General features: G+C 48.5%; 6 protein-coding genes across 6 annotated transcripts; 4 read left to right on the top strand and 2 right to left on the bottom strand.

The window, feature by feature from the left end:
* Nucleotides 1–1,306: 1,306 nt before the first annotated feature.
* N7455_005467 (MBL fold metallo-hydrolase) lies at nt 1,307–2,513 on the bottom strand (the record flags this gene model as incomplete). The annotated part of the gene is made up of 4 exons (XM_065605040.1): nt 1,307–1,756; nt 1,820–1,922; nt 1,986–2,067; nt 2,192–2,513. The coding sequence occupies 4 exons, from the start codon at nt 2,511–2,513 to the stop codon at nt 1,307–1,309; spliced, it is 957 nt and encodes a 318-aa protein (XP_065461940.1).
* Nucleotides 2,514–9,107: 6,594 nt separating this feature from the next.
* N7455_005466 (uncharacterized protein) lies at nt 9,108–9,992 on the top strand (the record flags this gene model as incomplete). The annotated part of the gene is made up of 2 exons (XM_040957168.2): nt 9,108–9,213; nt 9,271–9,992. The coding sequence occupies 2 exons, from the start codon at nt 9,108–9,110 to the stop codon at nt 9,990–9,992; spliced, it is 828 nt and encodes a 275-aa protein (XP_040812458.2).
* A 1,599-nt stretch (nt 9,993–11,591) lies between these two features.
* N7455_005465 (cytosine permease) lies at nt 11,592–13,307 on the top strand (the record flags this gene model as incomplete). Its single annotated transcript, XM_040957095.2, has 3 exons — nt 11,592–11,861; nt 11,929–12,145; nt 12,202–13,307. The coding sequence occupies 3 exons, from the start codon at nt 11,592–11,594 to the stop codon at nt 13,305–13,307; spliced, it is 1,593 nt and encodes a 530-aa protein (XP_040812464.1).
* A 538-nt stretch (nt 13,308–13,845) lies between these two features.
* N7455_005464 (uncharacterized protein) lies at nt 13,846–14,346 on the top strand (the record flags this gene model as incomplete). Its single annotated transcript, XM_040957132.2, has 4 exons — nt 13,846–13,957; nt 14,012–14,035; nt 14,082–14,242; nt 14,297–14,346. Exons 3-4 carry the CDS (start codon nt 14,173–14,175, stop codon nt 14,344–14,346), a joined length of 120 nt encoding a protein of 39 aa, XP_040812494.2. The 5' UTR covers nt 13,846–13,957; nt 14,012–14,035; nt 14,082–14,172.
* A 181-nt stretch (nt 14,347–14,527) lies between these two features.
* Nucleotides 14,528–15,133, top strand: N7455_005463 (uncharacterized protein; the record flags this gene model as incomplete). The annotated part of the gene is made up of 1 exon (XM_065605039.1): nt 14,528–15,133. One exon carries the CDS (start codon nt 14,528–14,530, stop codon nt 15,131–15,133), a length of 606 nt encoding a protein of 201 aa, XP_065461939.1.
* A 236-nt stretch (nt 15,134–15,369) lies between these two features.
* Nucleotides 15,370–18,737, bottom strand: N7455_005462 (uncharacterized protein; the record flags this gene model as incomplete). The annotated part of the gene is made up of 4 exons (XM_040957217.2): nt 15,370–18,095; nt 18,157–18,288; nt 18,347–18,567; nt 18,619–18,737. 4 exons carry the CDS (start codon nt 18,735–18,737, stop codon nt 15,370–15,372), a joined length of 3,198 nt encoding a protein of 1,065 aa, XP_040812448.2.
* Between the last annotated feature and the right edge of the window lie 84 nt (nt 18,738–18,821).

The following is an 18,821-nucleotide window of genomic DNA, read 5'->3' as shown; positions in this document are numbered from 1 at the left end:
TTCATACAAAAGGGCTCATAGGAAACGTAGCATCGCACGTTCAGTGGCTGCACAGGCTGGCATGTAGGAGAATGAGACTGAGGGTGGAGACCGACACTCCGCAATGAACCCAAACATGGGGAGGGAAGAGGGTTGAGGAGAGCCTTTCAAACCAGGTCAGGCTACACGGCGACTACAATCGTCTACATGCTACGCCGACGCATTGACACAAATATTTGGAGGATGGAGCAAGGCATTCACGCATGGGAGGAACGTCAATGGGAGTATGAAACTGTCGAAACGGGCAGATGGAATTCGTACCCCAATTTCCCCCAATTTCCCCCAAACCACCCCCAAAGCTTGTCGCTCAACGACAAAGGGGAAAATGAACGATACTGATATGTGTCTTCCCAGCTACATTTTCACCAAGGACATTAAACGTTCTTGGCAAGTCGCAAATAGCGTTACCGGTTTCTTCTTGGCCAAACATGTCAATTGTCCGCCTACATAGATACATCCTTTTTTTACCCAACTAGCCATGGAACCAGCCATCCTACTGACTCCTAATAAATAGAACCTCCTTCATTTCCATAACACTCCTCCAAGACGTTGTCTTCAGAACCGGCGGACCCAGGCCCCTTAACAGCCCTATCACCGAAAACTTGTGCAATTTCCTCAAGCGAAAGCCCTTTTGTTTCTGGAAATACTAGGTTAACGAACCTAGTAGTTCAGGTATGAGAATGAAATTTGTTGCTTGTTAACCAGGTAAGCAACCGTTTATTCGTACCTAGTCCAACCTAGCAGATTTTGAGCTAGCTGTGGAAAGCACCTATTGTCGTGACAATACCTCGAAATAAGATACCAACAGGCGAGGAAAGCGTAGAAACAGAACGTAACAATACTAGAGCGAGTTTCTATCTACGTGGGAGCATTGTCCGATGGTTTTCAAATTTCAAATTGTATTCGCCCCCAAACTAGAAACAGGGGACGCTGGGGAAAGTTTTAGAAACACGATCGTTTGGGCGGGGGATTAAACTTCGGTTTAGGTCTTCTAAGGCTAGCGAATATGAGTGGCGACTTGGAAAGATATGGGTTAGGAACATTAGAGCCTATACGTAATTCTTCTCATTATCATTCCACCGTACAGAGGAGTGCATAAGACAAACAGCCCTGTGTACTCTCGTCGGATATGTATACGCCGAGGCCCGAGATGAACTTCGAATTAATACGCGAACCCGGCACAATAATTAACGCTTATCCTAGATGTATGAGCTAATTTGACGTTGTTTAAACTTAGATCTTAGGTTGATAGCTAGGATTGGATTTGCTATCTACTACTGACTGAAATGTCTGCCGAAGTGAACTCCGGAATTTCCCGCAAGAACCCCCAATAGGCCCGCTTTTTGTATTCTTGTTCTTTCCAATCGTTGATGTTTCTCTCAGTGGCCGTGTTGAAGAGCGGTAAAATGTCGAGCAGTATGTTGTCATGAGCCAAGCAGGTAAAAATGTTCGGATTTGTGTCGAACGCCTTCAAATTCTCGATACTTTTCTGGGAAGTGTCTGGATCGCAGTAGGCCGACCTAGAGCTCGAAGAGATGCAATATCGTGGGCTTTCCATCCCTTGGGGCCCCATTTTGCTCGCAGAATCAGGACAACAGGGTACCGGATATCCCACTGCCGGCCGCAACGTGCCAGCAAAATGGCAGCAATCGCCCCCCAAGAATACAAATGTGGTTGGTGTTGTTCTAGCGAGACCGCAGATATGTCCGACTGCGTGCTATTTTGGACCATCAGGTATTGTATTCAAATAGTCGGCATGTTCGCTGATGAATTTACGTACCCCAGGGACATCAAGAAGGTAAAATGAGCGATCGCCGAAGTAGTCATGCGCCTTAAACCCACCAATTTCAAGGGGATAGGTTGGCTCAACCAGGTCTCGACCTCTGATACGTCAAGGCCATATCAATAAACAGGTTCAACGGGGGTAGATGTTGTGGGGGACATACTCAATGTCACAATCGAGCAAGACACCCTCAGGATTCCTAGGCCATCCTGGAGTAAAATGATTTATGAACCCAGGGCCAACGACTAATTTCGTGGACTTAGGAAACCGATATGGTCCCAGTGCCAGTGGCTCCATATTATAGCGTCTGTGTCGTCGTCAGCTTATGGAGAAGGACTTTAAGTTCTGGTCACTATGGCTAGCACGTACCTAATTTGGTCAGGTCAAATTCTGCATCCTGCAGGACCTCATCAACACCTTTCTCAATGTCGAACCAATGGACATGGTTGCGGAGCATCTTTGTTGTGTATGGAGACCCTTGCCATGGATCTTTCCGAGAACCGCAGTCAAATAAGATACTCTTGTTCTGCTCATGATTGTGGAGCAAAAAACACATTGTTTTCATGTGCAGTGCATTATCGGCTCCGCCGATTGAAGGTTCGATAAATGCATCTGAGTCGCAGGTCATGCGCAACGTAGTATCTATGACCTTGACTGTCACTGTTGCTTGTGAGGTGGGTATCTCGACCATAATGTGTATGCAACAACGGTGTATGGGTCATTTGTTATTGTGAGCATTATCTACAAGCTATGAATATATTTAGACCTTCTGGCTAGAGTTGGGGAAATATGTTGACAAGAATACCCTCTATGCGTAAGAGTGGTTTCTCCAACCTCCCCCAAAGTACGGGGTAGCCATGGGGGACTCATAGGGTGGATCCAGTGGAGCCCGGATATTCAGGATTTGGGGAATCCCGCTAACGCTATACCCAGGAAATCCCCAAAGGTTTATATATGACCAACGACCCGGCCATGATCTTTGGCTTCAATTTGAAAGCTGCTGGAACCTCATTTCTCCAATACTCCTGCGCGGTAAAATCTCCCAATGGCGACAATGCGAGCAGTTGTTTTCAAAGGGGTCGGCCAGATAGTCGTCGAAGACAGACCTGTACCTCAGATAATTGATACAATACGTGTAAGTTCATAGAGAAAGCACTGTATGTATTCTGGTGGACGAAGAGGAGAAAGAGAGGACGAGAGAGCAGGCAAACTATCTGGGTTCTATTTACATGTGATGCCTTAGGCATCCGGGCATCCAACATCCCCCTCATAGAATCCTGCATGCACTCCCTATCAAGATCTCCAGTTCCGGCATACATAGTAAAACTCTGCAAATTTCTTGTGGATTTAGCACATGCCAATTAGCTCGGTAAAGATCTTGAATTGATCCTTTGCAAGAGCCTTGGTAAATCCATCTGCGGCATTTCGCTTGGTGTTCACTCGATGAATCTCAACATGTCCTTGCGCCACTGCATCTTTGACAAAGAAGTAACGAAGATTAAGCCATCTGTTCGCCGATTTGCCTCCTTTCTTCGAGAGAAGCAATTGTGAGTTGATGTTGTCAGTGTAGATCTCTGTAGGACGCTGCTCTGGGAGCATAAATGATCGTGCGATCTTGTTCAACCACATTGCATCACGACTAGGTTGATCCAGTGCACACCACTCAGCAACTGTCGTCGAATTGGCCGTGATCGTCTGCTTCTTCGTAGACCACATAATAGGTGATCCGGCAAGGTACCAGACGCTTCCTTCTGTCGATTTGCTATCTTCCCAGTCCGTATGTGAAGCATCTGTGTGTGCATGGAAGCGAAGTTCGCCAGTTCGACCGAGGATAATTCCGATATCAGGTTTTCGTCTCAGATACTTCACAACATGTTGCATTGCTTTGTAGTCAGAAAGAGTGGGATTTGCTAGTCGATGCTGTAAGCGTGTCACTGCGAAGCGAATGTCTGGTCGTGTCTTGACTGCCAACCAGTTTAACATCCCCACGATAGACTGATATTGATCAAAAGCATCGTCATCTAGTGCATTGGTCGCATCGGCTGGTGTCTCTCTCCATACAGCTGGCAATGGCGTGTCTTTCCAGCCAGAGGTTTTAGCCATACGTAGCACCTTTTGCACGTACGCTTTCTGTGACATAGTGATTGTCCCGTTGGCGTAGTCTCTGTCGAGCGCACAGTTCAAATACTGCTTTGGCTCACCGAGGTCCTTCAAGTCGTAGTACTGACGAAGTTCGCTGACAACTTGCTCAATGTCATCGTCGGATGGTGCAGCAATGATGAAATCGTCAACATGGATCATCATAATAGTCAAATTCATGCCTTTGCCTTTGATATAAACGCAAGGATCATCATCCAGCGGACGAAAGCCAATCTGACGTAGTTTGCAGTCCATCTCTTCGTTCCATAGGAAAGCAGAGTCTCGCAATCCGAAGAGCGCTTGATTGAGTGTACACACCCAGTGTTTCTTGTCTCCTTGTGCATCTGCGTACTCAAAACCTGTAGGTTGTCTCATATAGACTGTCTCCACATCTTCACGTGAAGCATTGAGATATGCAGCAGTGAAGTCAACTTGCCTCCATTTTAGACCATACACTGCAATCAGTGTGAGAACGATTTTGATCATACATTCGGCGACGACAGGGGCATATGTTTCTCCATCATTTTTGTCTTGGAAGTTGCCACATACCACCCATCGTGCTTTGAAATCGTAGACTTCATCTCTGGTGTTGGATTTGACAGTGAATCTCCATTGTCCTGGCAGTACCTTAGCTTTTGACGGCTTAAGGATCAAGCTCCATGTGCCTTTAGCCTCGAGATCACTAAGTTGTCTTTGCATAGCCTCTTGCCATTGAGGCCAGAAAGGGCTCTTTTGCGCTTGCTTGTACGTAGATGGCAAGTCAACGTCCTTTGCGCATAGCGGCTTTCCATTGTAGAGAAATGGTTCGTCAATATCGACTTTGTCCATTGTCACATCAGCTGTTGCAGACATCGCACTAGGTCCCGCAGACCCCTGTCCATCACCCTCCGTCACGTTGTTACCGCCCGAGTCCTTCGCCTTTGCCCTTGTGGCAGCTCGTTGAATATCTCGGTCTCGTTTCTCGTACTCGACAGCGAGGTGTTTCTGCTTTGGATCGTGGTATCGGTCAGGTGCAATCCCGATATTCGCTCGTCTCGATCGGCGGGGTAGGGTGGGAGCCGGTGTAGCTGGGTCCTGAGAGATAGGATCTGGCGATGACTCAATTGAGATGATCTCACGGCTTGGTGACATCTCTGATCTCGCAGTAACCGGTGTGTTCTCAGTGCTTGTCGTTGTCTCCGTTGTATCGATAGCCTGTGTGATCTCACGACTTGGTGACACACTGATTTGTCGAGCGGGTGTAGCCTGTGTGGTCTCACGACTTGGTGACACACTGGCTTGAGGAACTGGTGGAGCTTGTGTGATCTCACGACTTGGTGACACACTAGCTTGTTGAACGGGAGAAGCTTGTTGAGTAGTAGATGAGAAAGGGTATTGGTAATCTGTTCTCTGTCGCTCTGGAGAAGGAGTCATATCTTCTGATTCCTCGGTGACAGCTCTCTCAATGTTGTCGGTATCTCGACGAATATCGTCCATACTTTCAGCAAGTTGAGACACTTGGGTTGACAGTTGTTGAAGTCTTCTTCCGAGATCTTCTTTCTTCCGCTCAATGTCCAAAACCTGTGAGACGCTCTCAGTGGTAGGATCCGTGATCTCAGTGATTCTCGCGCCTGTCATCATGGGCTCCTCTCCCACAGTTGGGAGAAAACTTTGAAAGAGTTTGCGCTGTTTTATTGGCGGAATGATTGTTCTCTGCGGTGGTGCCTTCTGTGGTGTCTCAGGCATTGTAGATGCACTGCCATGAATTGTTGGAAGATGAATTGTAGACGGCGTAACAGGTGCTTGTACAGCTAATCGTGTAGGAGTTTGTACCTGTAGTGTACGTACTACTTGCTGCTGCTTCTTTTCTGGCTTCGAGATCTCGTCTTCTTGCGACAGTGAGACAGGCATGAATCCGACGACATCATCATCATCATCAGGATCCTTGGGATCGGTGGGTGCTTTGCTAGCTGGTGTTGGTCCCATACCATCGTCATCTCCAGGTTGCGGAAAACCAACATCACGAGACACTACCAGTTTCTTCGTGACTGGATCCCACACTTTGTAAACATGACCACCGTCCCCCTCATAGCCAACAAGCATACCTTTCCACGCTCTGGGTGCTGCTTTCCTAGCCTGTGTCCTCTTAGGCTTCGGAATGTGGACGTATGCAGCTGATCCCCATGGTCTAAGGTGCTTCAAGGAAGGCTCTGGGTTTGCAATTTCAAGTTCTTGACGCCAATGTGTGAGCGGCGAGATCTTAGTCTTTGGATTGACTAGTCTGTTGTAGATGTAGATGGCTGTGTCTGTCGCATACGGCCACATCTCTTCCGGCATCTTCGCATCGATGATCATCGTTCTCTGTATGTCATTGATATGTCCACCGAAACGTTCCACCGTACCATTTGGCTCTGCGGTGTAAGGTGGTGTGGTCTCAAAAGTCATACCATGCTTCTCACCCCATTTGATGAACTCTTTAAACTCTGTACCGCCATCCATTCGCCAGATGCCTGGGTATCTGCCGGTGAGTAATTTGATCTTCTCACAGAACGCAGTAAGCTTATGGTAAGCATCACTTTTGTTCTTTAGCATGATTCCCTCAATTAATCGAGTAGCATCATCAACGACTGGTAGCCAGTAGTTCTCTCCGTTTGGCCCAGTGGGTTTCATTGGCTGTGTATCAACGTGGAATTTCCATGCTACATCTTGTACCCTCGCCTGTTGTTGACGGGATATCTTGAGCTTTGACTTGCCTTGAAAACAGGCGTCACAATCGAAGTGTTCCGTGCCGTACTGCTCATCATCACCTAGTTGTTCAGCATGTTGTAGTGTGGAAGCAATGCGAGCTTTTCCAGCATGTCCGAGACGTCTGTGGATCTCGTACGCAGTCACTTTGTTCACAAATCCAATCTCATCGTCATCGTCGGAATCTGTGTCCGATTTGATCTCATTGGGGTCATCATCGTCCTTCGGACTGACAAGGTACGGGACACCTGTTGACGTGTCTGCATACCCTAGGATGTCTCCCCTTCCATTTGTGAGATTCTTAGTGCGTGTGTCGTAAGAGATATCTTGTTCTTCAAGAAGCTTTTGCATGCCAAATAGCTTGCCGTGTCCCCCAGGAGTGTAGTAACCAGTTGTCATGAACGAGTACGTCTTTCCATCCAAACCTGGCAGGGCAGCCCTTACAATGACTTCACCGTGGCCTAGCGTGACGACTCTATTACCAGAGTAATCCTTGTACGCATAAGCTGTGTCAGGGTGATCCAGTTGGTATGTGTGGAAGTCCTCGAGATCGTGTGTCAATGTCTTGTCAGAACCAGTGTCTAGCAACCAATCATTCTTCCTGTCAACAGAATTGGCAGCTGCAACAACCATATTGTTCTGTCCATCTTGACGTTGAGTTCTCTGGATAGCCTTTGAATAGGCCCACAAGTTGCCGGACGGTTCCCACGAGGCTGGTGGGTTGTCACTGAGATAGGCACATCTCTTTGCAGTGTGCGGTCCAAAGCCGCAGAATGAACACATGTTATTGTCATCCTTTTGTGTGCCATTACGCATCTCTTTTGCGTAGTCATGAATGTCTTTGCCGTCGGCAGGCTGCTTGCGAAGACCTCTCTTCTTCTTCTTTTTAGCAGTGGCTACGTCTTCGTCGATAGCATTGATGTCTTTGCTGGATTGGGTGTTATCGTCATTGTTGTGACCGTTGTTGTGACCACCTCGGCCACCACGGTTTCCTCCACGACCACCTCTTCCATTGCCTCGGCCACGGCCGGCATTGTTATTGTAGACAGCATTGGTGACACCTTCCATGTCAGCAGCTGCTTGGAGTGCTCTCCAGTACTCCTCCACCTTGTCGAGATTGAGTTTCTTGGGTTCGAGACCTGCGACTTCTTCCCTAATAAACTGGACCTTTTTGACTTCCAATTCAAGGTTTTGAAGGACTTGTGATAGGCCGTGTGCTGGGTGCGGTGCTGCCTTGAATCGAGCAAGCACATGGTACTGTCGCTGGTACTCCTCAATGTACTCGCTTGCTGAGTTGTAATCCGATCGTTTCATCTTATCGAACTTCCTCATCTCAAGGAATGCAGTTTGCATCCGGTCACTGCCTTGTGTCATAGCCATAAGCTCATCGTACAATTGATCAGCGTACTTAGGCATCTTTGACAAATTGCGCAGCTTGTTCTGTAGTGTGACATCGATTTGATTGTACATCCAGCTTGCAACTAAGCGAGACCAGTACTTCCATCTTTCAAACGAAGCATGTGACTTGGGAGGTCGGGGAATGTCGCTTTCTAGCAGCCATTCCAAAGCGTATGGGATCAACTGGTAAGCCAGTGCCTGTTTCCAACCACTTGGATCAGTGTCATTGTGCTCCAGTGTCCTCACTTTCTGAATTTTGGTCATTGCAATCGTTGGCAGACCATGTCCCTGATGGGACGGCTTGTTATCCTCATCCTCGCTGTCACTGGCATCCTGCGCAAATTGGATCGGATCGTTCAAGGACGGGACTTCATTGGGATCAATCGTGTTAGGCGGTACGCCGGGAGGGGGGGTTTGTGGGTTGGTGTCCCCCACATTTCCGGTCGCGACGTCTGCCATGATTGGATTGTAAAGCTAAACGGAGCTTTTGCCGGCGGGGCTCGAAGGATTTCCTGGATGTTATTGGCTGGATCCGAATCCGTGTAGTGTACCACGCACAAAGGTGGATCCACTGTGGGGTCAGATCGTCAAAAGTCTCCAGATGAAAATAGCTTCAGAGAAAAGAGTTGCTAGTGGTCCAACTAGCAAAAGAGGCTCATAACCTGATACAATACGTGTAAGTTCATAGAGAAAGCACTGTATGTATTCTGGTGGACGAAGAGGAGAAAGAGAGGACGAGAGAGCAGGCAAACTATCTGGGTTCTATTTACATGTGATGCCTTAGGCATCCGGGCATCCAACAATAATCGACCCTACCGACGTTATCCTCAAAGTCAAAGTGGCCGGTGTTTGTGGAAGTGATCTTCATTGGTTTCGTGGCCACCAGAAGATCCCAGCAGATTTCATACCCGGGCACGAGTTCGTGGGAACAGTGCATGCGGTAGGAGCACAGGTGAAGGACTTCAAGACGGGGGATGAGGTAGTGGTAAGAATCCCACCATGATACCTAAACAGTAGAAGAATTATGCGTCTTACTAGCTCGTCACAGACTCCGTTCACCACTCAATGCGGCGAGTGTTTCTATTGCCAGCGCAGGCAAACTAGCCGGTGTAACAAAAGTCTACTTTTTGGTACGTATAGTACACGACGACAATATCTTTTACTCCCCCCCTAACGGCATTACGCAGGGAATCGCTCTCATGGGATAGGAATCGATGGCGGGCAATCAGAGTATGTGCGAGTTCCCTACGCAGATACAACACTCGTCCACTCCCCGAAGGAAGTCCGCCCAGAGTTGCTAGTTCTGATGTCAGACATCTTCCCGACGGGATACTTTTGTGCGGCCCGCTTCCTGAAGAACATGCCTAAAGAGGAAGCCAAGGAGAGCGTGGTTGCCGTCGTAGGATGTGGACCTGTTGGCATCTGCGCTATTGCAAGCGCCCTCACATGGTGCCCAAATGTCTATGCGATTGACATGGTACCAGAGAGACTGGCAGAGGCAGAGAAAATGGGGGCAAAGCCATTACTTCTCGATGAAAACCCCGAAGCTGTCATCCGGGATGCGACCGACGGGCGAGGCGCAGATGTTGTGTTGGAGGTAGTGGGCACACATGAAGCAATGCAACAGGGACTATCAATGATACGTCCTTTTGGCTTTGTTAGCTCTGTTGGCGTTTATCTTGGAGACTACACCTTCTCAGGGCCCATGTTGCATGCGAAAAACGCGACGATGGCGTGGGGTAGATGCCCGGTGCGAGGTATCTTCGAGGAGGCGCTAGAATGTCTAGGAAGGGTCCAGGACAAGGTAGCCTTTCTCTGTGATGTCCATATGGGGATGGAGAAGGCTGCTGAAGCGTACGATATCTTCAATCGGCGAAAGGCCCATAAGATCATCCTCAAGATCTGTTAACTCCGATGACACAATTGAACTTTGCTTTCCCAATTTCCTCAATTTCCCCGCCAGTTAGTACTATTGCCGTAATTATAATCTCCAAAGGCAGGGAGGAATATCCCAGGTTCGTCCCACCAGACACGACGCCCTGCTGGCAAGTTTGCGATAGGGCATGACCGCTTGAATATGGAACCTAGAGAGTTACCTAAGACAAACCTAGGTGTTTCCCCCCGCATTGCATTGTAATCTTGCTAGGCATGCTGCGCTTTCACTAGATTTGTGACGTCCCTGCACTGCAGGAACGATGAGTGAGGAAACTGGCCGCAAAGTCCCATGTCAGGTACGGCCTCCCATCTTTGAGGCCAATGAAGAGCTGGCGATTTGCGCTAAACGCGCTAGACAGAATCAAGAATAGATAGCAAGGTTGCATGATCGGGTATGTCAAGAGATCTGGTCCGCAATCACACCTCAAGCCCATAATGGCAATCTATGCGGCCTTTGCCCTGGCTGGCTATAGTTCTCAATGGGAAAAGAATGGTCAAAACCCAGAGATAGGACAAACATGCCAAGTGTCTGCGGAACATGCTTAGATATTCGTGGGCATGTGCGACCGGCTCAACATTGGAGGGCCACTATCACAATTTGTCGCTTGCCCCATTTCTAATCGAACAGCATTAGGCTTACACGTGTTTGAGAAGTGCAAGGGTTGGGATACATTGGAGGTCAACCGGAGAACGTCCGGGGTATAGAAGCGCTAGGTCCCGACGTGGATATTCCCCCGCAGAAACACGGGGACACAAATCACCGCGAGAGATAAGAAGTAATTGCAAATGTCAAGCTTCACGCACATCGGCGTCGCCCGTCTGACAAGGACCTGGAAGCTTGATTGAAAGCCATAGGGGATTGGCAGGGATACTGCCAATCAGGGGGTGTTGCGCAAGCACAAGGTTTAGCCACGCAGAATGCCCCCCTGCAAAATGATAAGAGTAAGTGACATCCAGGTATCTCGAACAAGTGTGATTGGTACAAGGATCATCAAGAGTTTCAGTACCTACTGAGGTGGAGTCAAGGATAATGTCACTATCAGGAGATAATCGGAAGTCGGAGATACTTCTTATCAAGTCCCGAGACAGGACACTCCACTTGTGGACTTTCAGATCCGCTCACACAACTCCTTCATCCAATGACAATCAAACGCTAAGTTGAAGACGCCAAGCGAGTGCACAATCCTCGGCATGCTGATAAGCTAGGGCTATCCGGACGGTTATGATTGGTTTAACTGATTCCTTGATGGGGCCTCAAGGCTTGTTATTCGGCTCGTCTTCTGGAATTTATGGATTTTTCGAGGGGGAACACGCGACAGGGCTATCTTTGCCACAGTGCGCGCTCGTCGGTGGGGCCGAACGCGCAAAGAATTCTCGTGAGACTATATTAACAGCTCCCCCCGGTCGGTGGAGCGAAAAAAAAAGAAAGAAAAGACGATGTGACACTGTCCCTTACTTAATTCCTTCATCCTGATCTCCCTGGGTCTCGCTGAGCCTTTCCAGCTCGCCGATTAATCCCGTTTATATACACACTACATCCTTCGCCTTCATTGGTGAGGATTCGACCGAAAAGATGCTCCCTAACCTCGCCAAAACGTTCCGCAGCTCAAATGAGGACCTGGAAAAAGCACCCCGAGTGAACAATACCTCCGACTCAAATAGCAATGAGCTATTCGACAACTCCAGTGATGGCGCCGTGCCCGGCGAGAGCTTCGAATACGGTGATTCGATGTACGCTAAGCTCCAACGCGTAGCCGGCAAGTTCAACATCGAGCAGCGAGGTGTCGAGCGAGTTCCAGATTCTGAGCGGACCGATACGTCCTATTTCAATATCGGTAGCATGGTGTGTTCCTGCAATTACCTGGCGTGATCGCCGTGGCCTAGAGGCCTTTTCCACTGACCAAACCTAGTGGTTGGCCGCAAACATGGTCGTCAGCTCCTTCGCCATTGGCGTTCTTGGAAAGTCGGCGTTCAGTTTGGGCTTCGTTGATGCCATTTTGGTTTGTCTCTTTTTCAACCTCCTCGGTGTTATGACCGTGTGCTTCTTCTCGTGCTTTGGTCCACCCTTTGGGCTGCGCCAGATGGTGCTCTCGCGATTCTGGTTCGGATGGTGGCCTGTGAAATTCAGTAAGTTACCTCGACATGTCCATTGGGTTGTGCGTGTCTAATTTATAATTTTCTAGTTGCCGTCCTTAACATTATCGCCTGTGTCGGTTGGTCTGCTGCCAACGCCATTGTCGGTGCCCAGCTCCTCAACGCAGTGAATGCCCAAGTCCCCGGATTCGCCGGTATCCTCATCATCACATTCTGCACACTCTTCGTCACCTTTGCCGGGTACAAGTTCGTTCACATGTATGAGTATTGGAGCTGGATCCCCACCACCATTGTGTTTATCATTGTGTTCGGCACATTCGCCCACTCCGGCGATTTCATCAACATCCCAATGGGAGTTGGAATCTCTGAAATGGGTTCCTGTCTATCCTTTGGATCCACTGTGTATGGTTTCGCAACTGGCTGGACCAGCTACGCTGCCGACTACACCGTGTACCAGCCAAAAACCCAGAGCCGTCGCTTGGTCTTCTTATCTGCCTGGCTTGGTCTGATCGTCCCCCTACTCTTCACTCAATTCCTCGGTATCGCCATTATGTCCGCGACAGCTATGGGCGACGGAGTTAACAACAAGTATGCCGAGGGCTACCTAGCCTCAGGCAACGGCGGTCTGATCGCAGCCGTGTTGGAGCCTCTCGGCGGCTTCGGAAAATTCTGCCTTGTCATCCTGGCCCTGTCCATTATCGCCAACAACTGCCCCAACATCTACTCCGTCGGCTTGACCTTGCAGGTGTTGAGCCGGGCTACGCAGCGCGTGCCGCGATTTATCTGGACTTTCCTCGCCTCGTGCGTCTCCCTTGCCATTGCTATCCCGGGTTATGACCACTTCGAGACCGTTCTCGAGAACTTCATGAGCCTGATCGCTTACTGGTTGGCCATTTACTCCGGCATTGCGCTCGTTGACCACTTCGTTTTCCGTCGTGGGTTCGGCGGCTATCGTCCAGAGGACTACGACAGTCCCCATAAGCTGCCCCTGGGAATCGCCGCATCTGCTGCGTTTGCTTTCGGTATTGTCGGTGTTGTTGTGGGCATGAGCCAAACGTGGTGGATGGGTCCTATCGCCAAGCATGCTGGAGACCCAGCATTTGGTGGCGACGTCGGATTTGAGTTGGGTTTTGCCTTCTCCTCTGCGACCTATTGCATCTTCCGACCGATCGAGCTTCGTATGACTGGTCGATAGGTTTAATTTTATAGTATCGTACTTTAAAATTTGTATATTTTAAACTTATATATCCCAACCATATCATTATTTTGATACCTAACAGTCATAGTAAACGAATGTGGCCTATATAGTATAGTAATATAGAATGCAAGTCGAAATAAAAATGTGGTCTAGAAGAATAGATTTGAAGAATTTTAAGCTATATATACACTTCTAAACGTTTCTACTTCTAAATAATAACAAAAGCGTTCTAGAGATAAAAGCGACTCTCCAACTTATTTAAATAGGCTAGGTTTCTAATATCGATTCATGTTTCTATAACTAAATTATACGGTTGAGATATATAGGTCAAAAGGATGCTAGTTTTGAGGTACCTTTTATATGTGTCTCATATGGAAAAGGTACCTGAAACCAAATAGTTGGATTCAACCCAAATCCTACTCTAGGACTCGGACAAATTCAACTCGTTACAATATCAAGCCGTTCTAGCAGCGGATATAAAAAACCATTTAAACCCGTGGACAAGATTGTCAGATGGGCAGATTACAAAGGTTGGAGAGCTCGAACATTCCAAGGTTCCAAGGTTCCTAACTCTAACTTTCCTAACTTTCATTGGCTGGGAAAGCCACATGTGGAGACTTCAGCATGCCCAGGTGCTTCCCAATCCGGTTAGTTGATGACATCCAAAGCCAGTAGGTTGATATCTGACCCTCAGATCACAGAAATCATACCTCCCAATACAAAAGGTATAAAAAGTAGACCTAATCCTAGACAATGCTCCTTATTTTGAAGCTACAATTATCCATTTCAAGCCAACCTAACATTACTTTGAACCAACCAATATTGCGCGTAACACATCTAGCCCTAATCTCATACATCAACCATGCCTCTCGCCTATAATCCCGACAAAGAGATCCCCGATCTAGCGGGGAAGTCAATATTCATTACAGGAGGTATGAACTTAATCCTTTCCGCGTTCTAAATTTCCCAACTAACAACCAATCTAGGAACCGGTGGTCTAGGCGCAGCATCAGCACTCCACCTCGCCAAGCACTAACCCATCACACATCTACCTCAGCGGCCGTAATGCTACGAGCGCAGAAAAAACGATCAAACAAATCCACGAAATCAATCCCAAGCTCGCAGTCACATTCATACAATGCGACCTAGCCTCCTTGACCTCTGTCAAAAATGTCACCGAGCATTTCATTAGCCAACACTCAACCTTAGACATCCTAATGTGCAATGCCGGGATAATGGCCCAACCACCGAGCCAAACAGTCGATGGATACGAGCTGCAATTTGGCACCAATCACCTCGGCCACGCACTATTAATAAAAAAGCTCATACCCCTCCTCGAAGCCTCCACAGACCCGCGCATCGTACTCCTCACTTCACAGGGGTGGGGCCTGCACCCGCGTGGCGGAATTGTCTTCGACAAGCTCAAGACGACGCAGGATATTTCGTTCGGTGGGCCATGGATACGGTATGGACAGAGTAAATTGGCGAATTTGGTGTATGCGCGCGAGCTCGCGAAGAGGTTTCCGGCTATCACGTCGGTGTCGGTGCACCCTGGTGTTGTTGGGACGGGTCTTGTTTCTGGGCTTGGGATTAAGGAGAAGATGCTTGTTTATGCGACTACTTGGTGGATGATTCTGCAGCCGCATGAGGGTGCGTTTAGTCAGACTTGGGCGGCTACTGTGGATAAGGCGGAGATTCGGAATGGCGGGTACTATGAGCCTGTTGGGAAGTTGATGGATAGGAAGCTTGATGCGACGGCGAGGGATGGGGCCCTTGCGGAAAGATTGTGGGATTGGACTGAGGAGGCTTTGAAGGGATTTTGATTTGGTGTTGGTTGAGTGACAGCCTAATTTGGTCTTTGGACTAGAATATGATTAGCCGAAACATTCTTTATTTGGAACGCTAGACCAAGAAGAGACTTTGTAAATCCCTAGGGCTATCCGACTACTCAAATATGGGAGGGCAATGCCATAGTGTATTATCTAAACAAAGGAGATGGATAGATTCAGTTTCTACAGACAAAATTCGGGCCCCATTTTGTACCCTCAACAAATCTTTGTCAAACCGCCTCGGGGTTCAAATAAACAGAGTCCCTCCAAGTCCTCAACAACCTTGCAGCAGACTGGTATCCATTGCGTTCTGCGAGCTCGATAGCCCTGCGATATTGCGTTTCACCTTCACCGACAATCAGCGCGCCTTCGTCAAGCAGCACTTGCAGCATATCAATTCGACCGTGTTCAGCCGCCCCCTCCAAGGCCGTACGTCCGTTATACTTTGCTGGAGCTTCATTGACATCTGCTCCTAGGTCGAGTAGTTTTCTTGCAATGCCAATGTAACCTTTGAGGCATGCAATCTGCAATGCAGTAGCACCGCCATCCATGGCAGGAGGGCTATCAATCCTAGCTCCGTGCTCCGAAATCAGTAGGTTGATAAGCTCCATGTTTCCTTTTTCAACCGCATATTGCAATGCCGTTCGACGGCGAGCCCCATGACCAAGATAGTTGACATCGGCTTTTGCCATCAATTTCCGCGCGATCGGGGTCATTTGTCTATTGATGGCGGCTTCGAGGGGGCGGTATGTTTCTCGCTCTCCTTCGACTTCTCCATAATCGTCCTCGCCAGAGGGGTATTCGATGGTAATCTCCTGAGTCAGATCATGATTGAAAGGCATTATATCCTCCGCGAGTTCATTCAGATCTAAAAGTATCGCAAATGTCAAGGCGCGACCGATCAGCCTTGGGCTCCAGGGCATCCATTGGAGCAGGAACTGTAAATCCTCCCTAGATCCTACGACCACTGCTATTTCGAGTACCGACTCTGGTGGTGGCAGTTCAAACTCTTCCAACTCCCAAAAATCCCGGAAAAGTTGTGGTACACCAGTGGGGTCCACTCCTGCCTCTTGAAGGAGCTGTAGGGGTTCCTCTTGATAGAGTGCGGTTCCAACTGTAGTTGGGGCACTTCCGCGGAACCTGGCCAGTAGTTGTTCAAGAAACGCAGGATCTCCGCCTATAGCATTTGCAAGAACACTGTCTGTAACCTTTGCACCGCGTTCCAAAAGTCTTTGTGCAAAGCCAAAATCCCGCACTTGAATTGCTGCTCCCAGTGGGGTCTGTTTGGAAGGGGGAGGGTCCTCATTTTCAATGCAACCTTCATGATCAGCATTATGTTCAAGCAAGTACTGAGCTAGATCTATCTTCTCATCTGATAAAGCATCAGCAAGGATGCAGGGGCCTGATACCCTCAGAACGCCCTGAAGAACTCCATTTGCCTGCAGGTACATCGCAGTACCTAAAGTGCCGATTGTTTGTAGTTTAGTTCCCACAAATGCAGCTCCGGCTACCAAGAGGCTGTTGATCAACACTCCATCCCCCTTTTTAATGGCAGCTCCAAGTGCAGTGTAAGGGGGGTTGGAGTATTCGTCATTGAGGCGTGCGCCTGCGTCGATCAAGAGCTCAACAACTTCGGGAGAATTTCCTTCAAGCGCAAGGAGAAGAGCCGAGAACTCATGTTTCTGGGTGGAGACCTGTCTGTTAATTCGGGCTCCATATTCAATCAAGACCTTGCACAGGGTCAAGGCCATAGGGTGCCGGATGGCGCGTTCAAGCAGTGTCATTTTCCCTTGCTCATCGGCTGGTTTGATATTGACCCCGGCTTGGAGTAGAGCCTGGGTAATCTGAACGTTTCCTACCTTCACCGCCAGTGTAACAGGAGAGATATAAGGCATTCCATCGAAGTCAGGGTTCATCTCAGGGCAGCCCCACAGTAGAGCGTGTATAATATCGATAGATTGTGACTGAACGCCAAGGCCCAAGATAGTGGTTGTTGCAATGTCATCCTCGAAATTGACAATCGTCAGATCATTTACGTTGGCTCCTTTGGCGAGTAACATTTGAATTATTGGGACATTGCGATGTTCGACAGCCTGAGCAAGGGCACTGGGGTCCTGCCATCCTGTTCGTGTGTTCACGTCAGAACATGAGTTGACGATTTCTCCAAACACTCCGATATCTTCCAATTTTGTAGCAGTAGAAAGGCAAGACGGCGTAACAATAGCACCGTGAGAGATAAGAGTACGCATGATTTTGTTCTCGTGTTTGTTGATGGCATAAAACAAAGGTGGATGCCTATTACCCGAGTGATTCACATCCGCCCCATGGGATATAAGAAGATTGATGAGTTCCTCACCGCGTTCGTGCTGGGATTGTGCAATGAATTGAAGAGGTGTCAGGAAATCATGGGAGATTGACTCAACCAATGGGTTGTTTGGATCCATGCGGGCTTCAAGCATCATCCTCACCACGTCCACGTCATGTAACCTCAATGCACTTGCAAACACCCTCTCTGCAATTGCTTCAGCAGTTGGCTCACGAGTTGATAAAAGGATCTGAATATGTTTCAAGTCCTTCCAGCCAGAGTCGCTCAACATTTGTATCACCCGCTCGTCATTGGATCTGATGTTTCTCTCGGTCCGTCCACCCGGATCTTGCGAAGTGATGTTATTTGAGAGAAGGAAAAGCTCCAAGCTGATACGATCTCTTCCCTTGTTTGTAGAGTTGTTCAAGTCCGTCGACAAAGCATCGTGCTGGCCCGGAAACTCTTCTGGCATGAGTATTCTCAGAGCTGTCGATGTTCGAGAGCTACTATGCATGTTCGGGGGGTGGCTTAGTGTGTTCCATGGTATGATTGTGCTCAGGCGATGCATCAGTTCGTAGTTGACCGTGCGAGAGGGCACATTGGCTCCGCGAGGGGAAAATATGGCCAGGGACGAGGACGGCGATGGTGCCACTAAATATATGGTAAGCGTTGGTTGCATTGGGTCTGAAAAGATCATCCAGAAAAGACATACCTTCATTCCCCATGTGACGCACAAGTTTGATGAAGCGCAGCCATGGGAGTGAATCACCATTCCAAATAAGATGCATTCCTGGCGATGCTGGGGTGCAAACAAAAAGTCCTTCTGGTGTGTTCGGGGAAGGGGCTAGATATCGATCAGTCTATTAATCTCTGGTCTGATTGAAATCATATGTGCAGCTTACCGGTAGAGTACCTGGCTATACTTGAAACGTAGGCATCTCTATATTTTGCCTTCTTGACCTTTGGTACGTGAACCTGGTTTCCACCAATGTAGAATTCGCTTTCCTTGTGGTCGTTGTGTTTTCTTTTATTCTGCTTGTTTGCAATCCAAGTCCACTCGTCCGCCGTGATGCGACCCTTGACAAAGCCCCATTTCTTGAGTTGGCGGCTGTACTGGCTTGAGCTTTGTATCTGTGAGCTGAGTGGAGTGGCCTATCGGTACTGCAACACGTACGACTTGATAAAAGAATATTTAGACACCATGTAGTCCATCACATGGGCCAAGGTTTGGTTCTCATGGATGTACAGACGCTCGATTTCGAGCTTGAATGGTTCGAAGTCCGATTCCGCCATGATTGTGAGAATTGTTGAACAAGCTGTGGTGAGGAGTGTGCCGGACGAGCCTTCTTAAGGGACTCTGGGTAAAAGCTATAGGCC

Source organism: Penicillium solitum (genome assembly GCF_028829755.1).
Source record: "Penicillium solitum strain IBT 25940 chromosome Unknown utg000003l_segment0_segment0, whole genome shotgun sequence".
Lineage (NCBI taxonomy): Eukaryota > Fungi > Ascomycota > Eurotiomycetes > Eurotiales > Aspergillaceae > Penicillium > Penicillium solitum.
The sequence above is the reverse complement of the archived record's forward strand: the minus strand, read 5'-3'. Positions and strand labels throughout refer to the sequence as shown.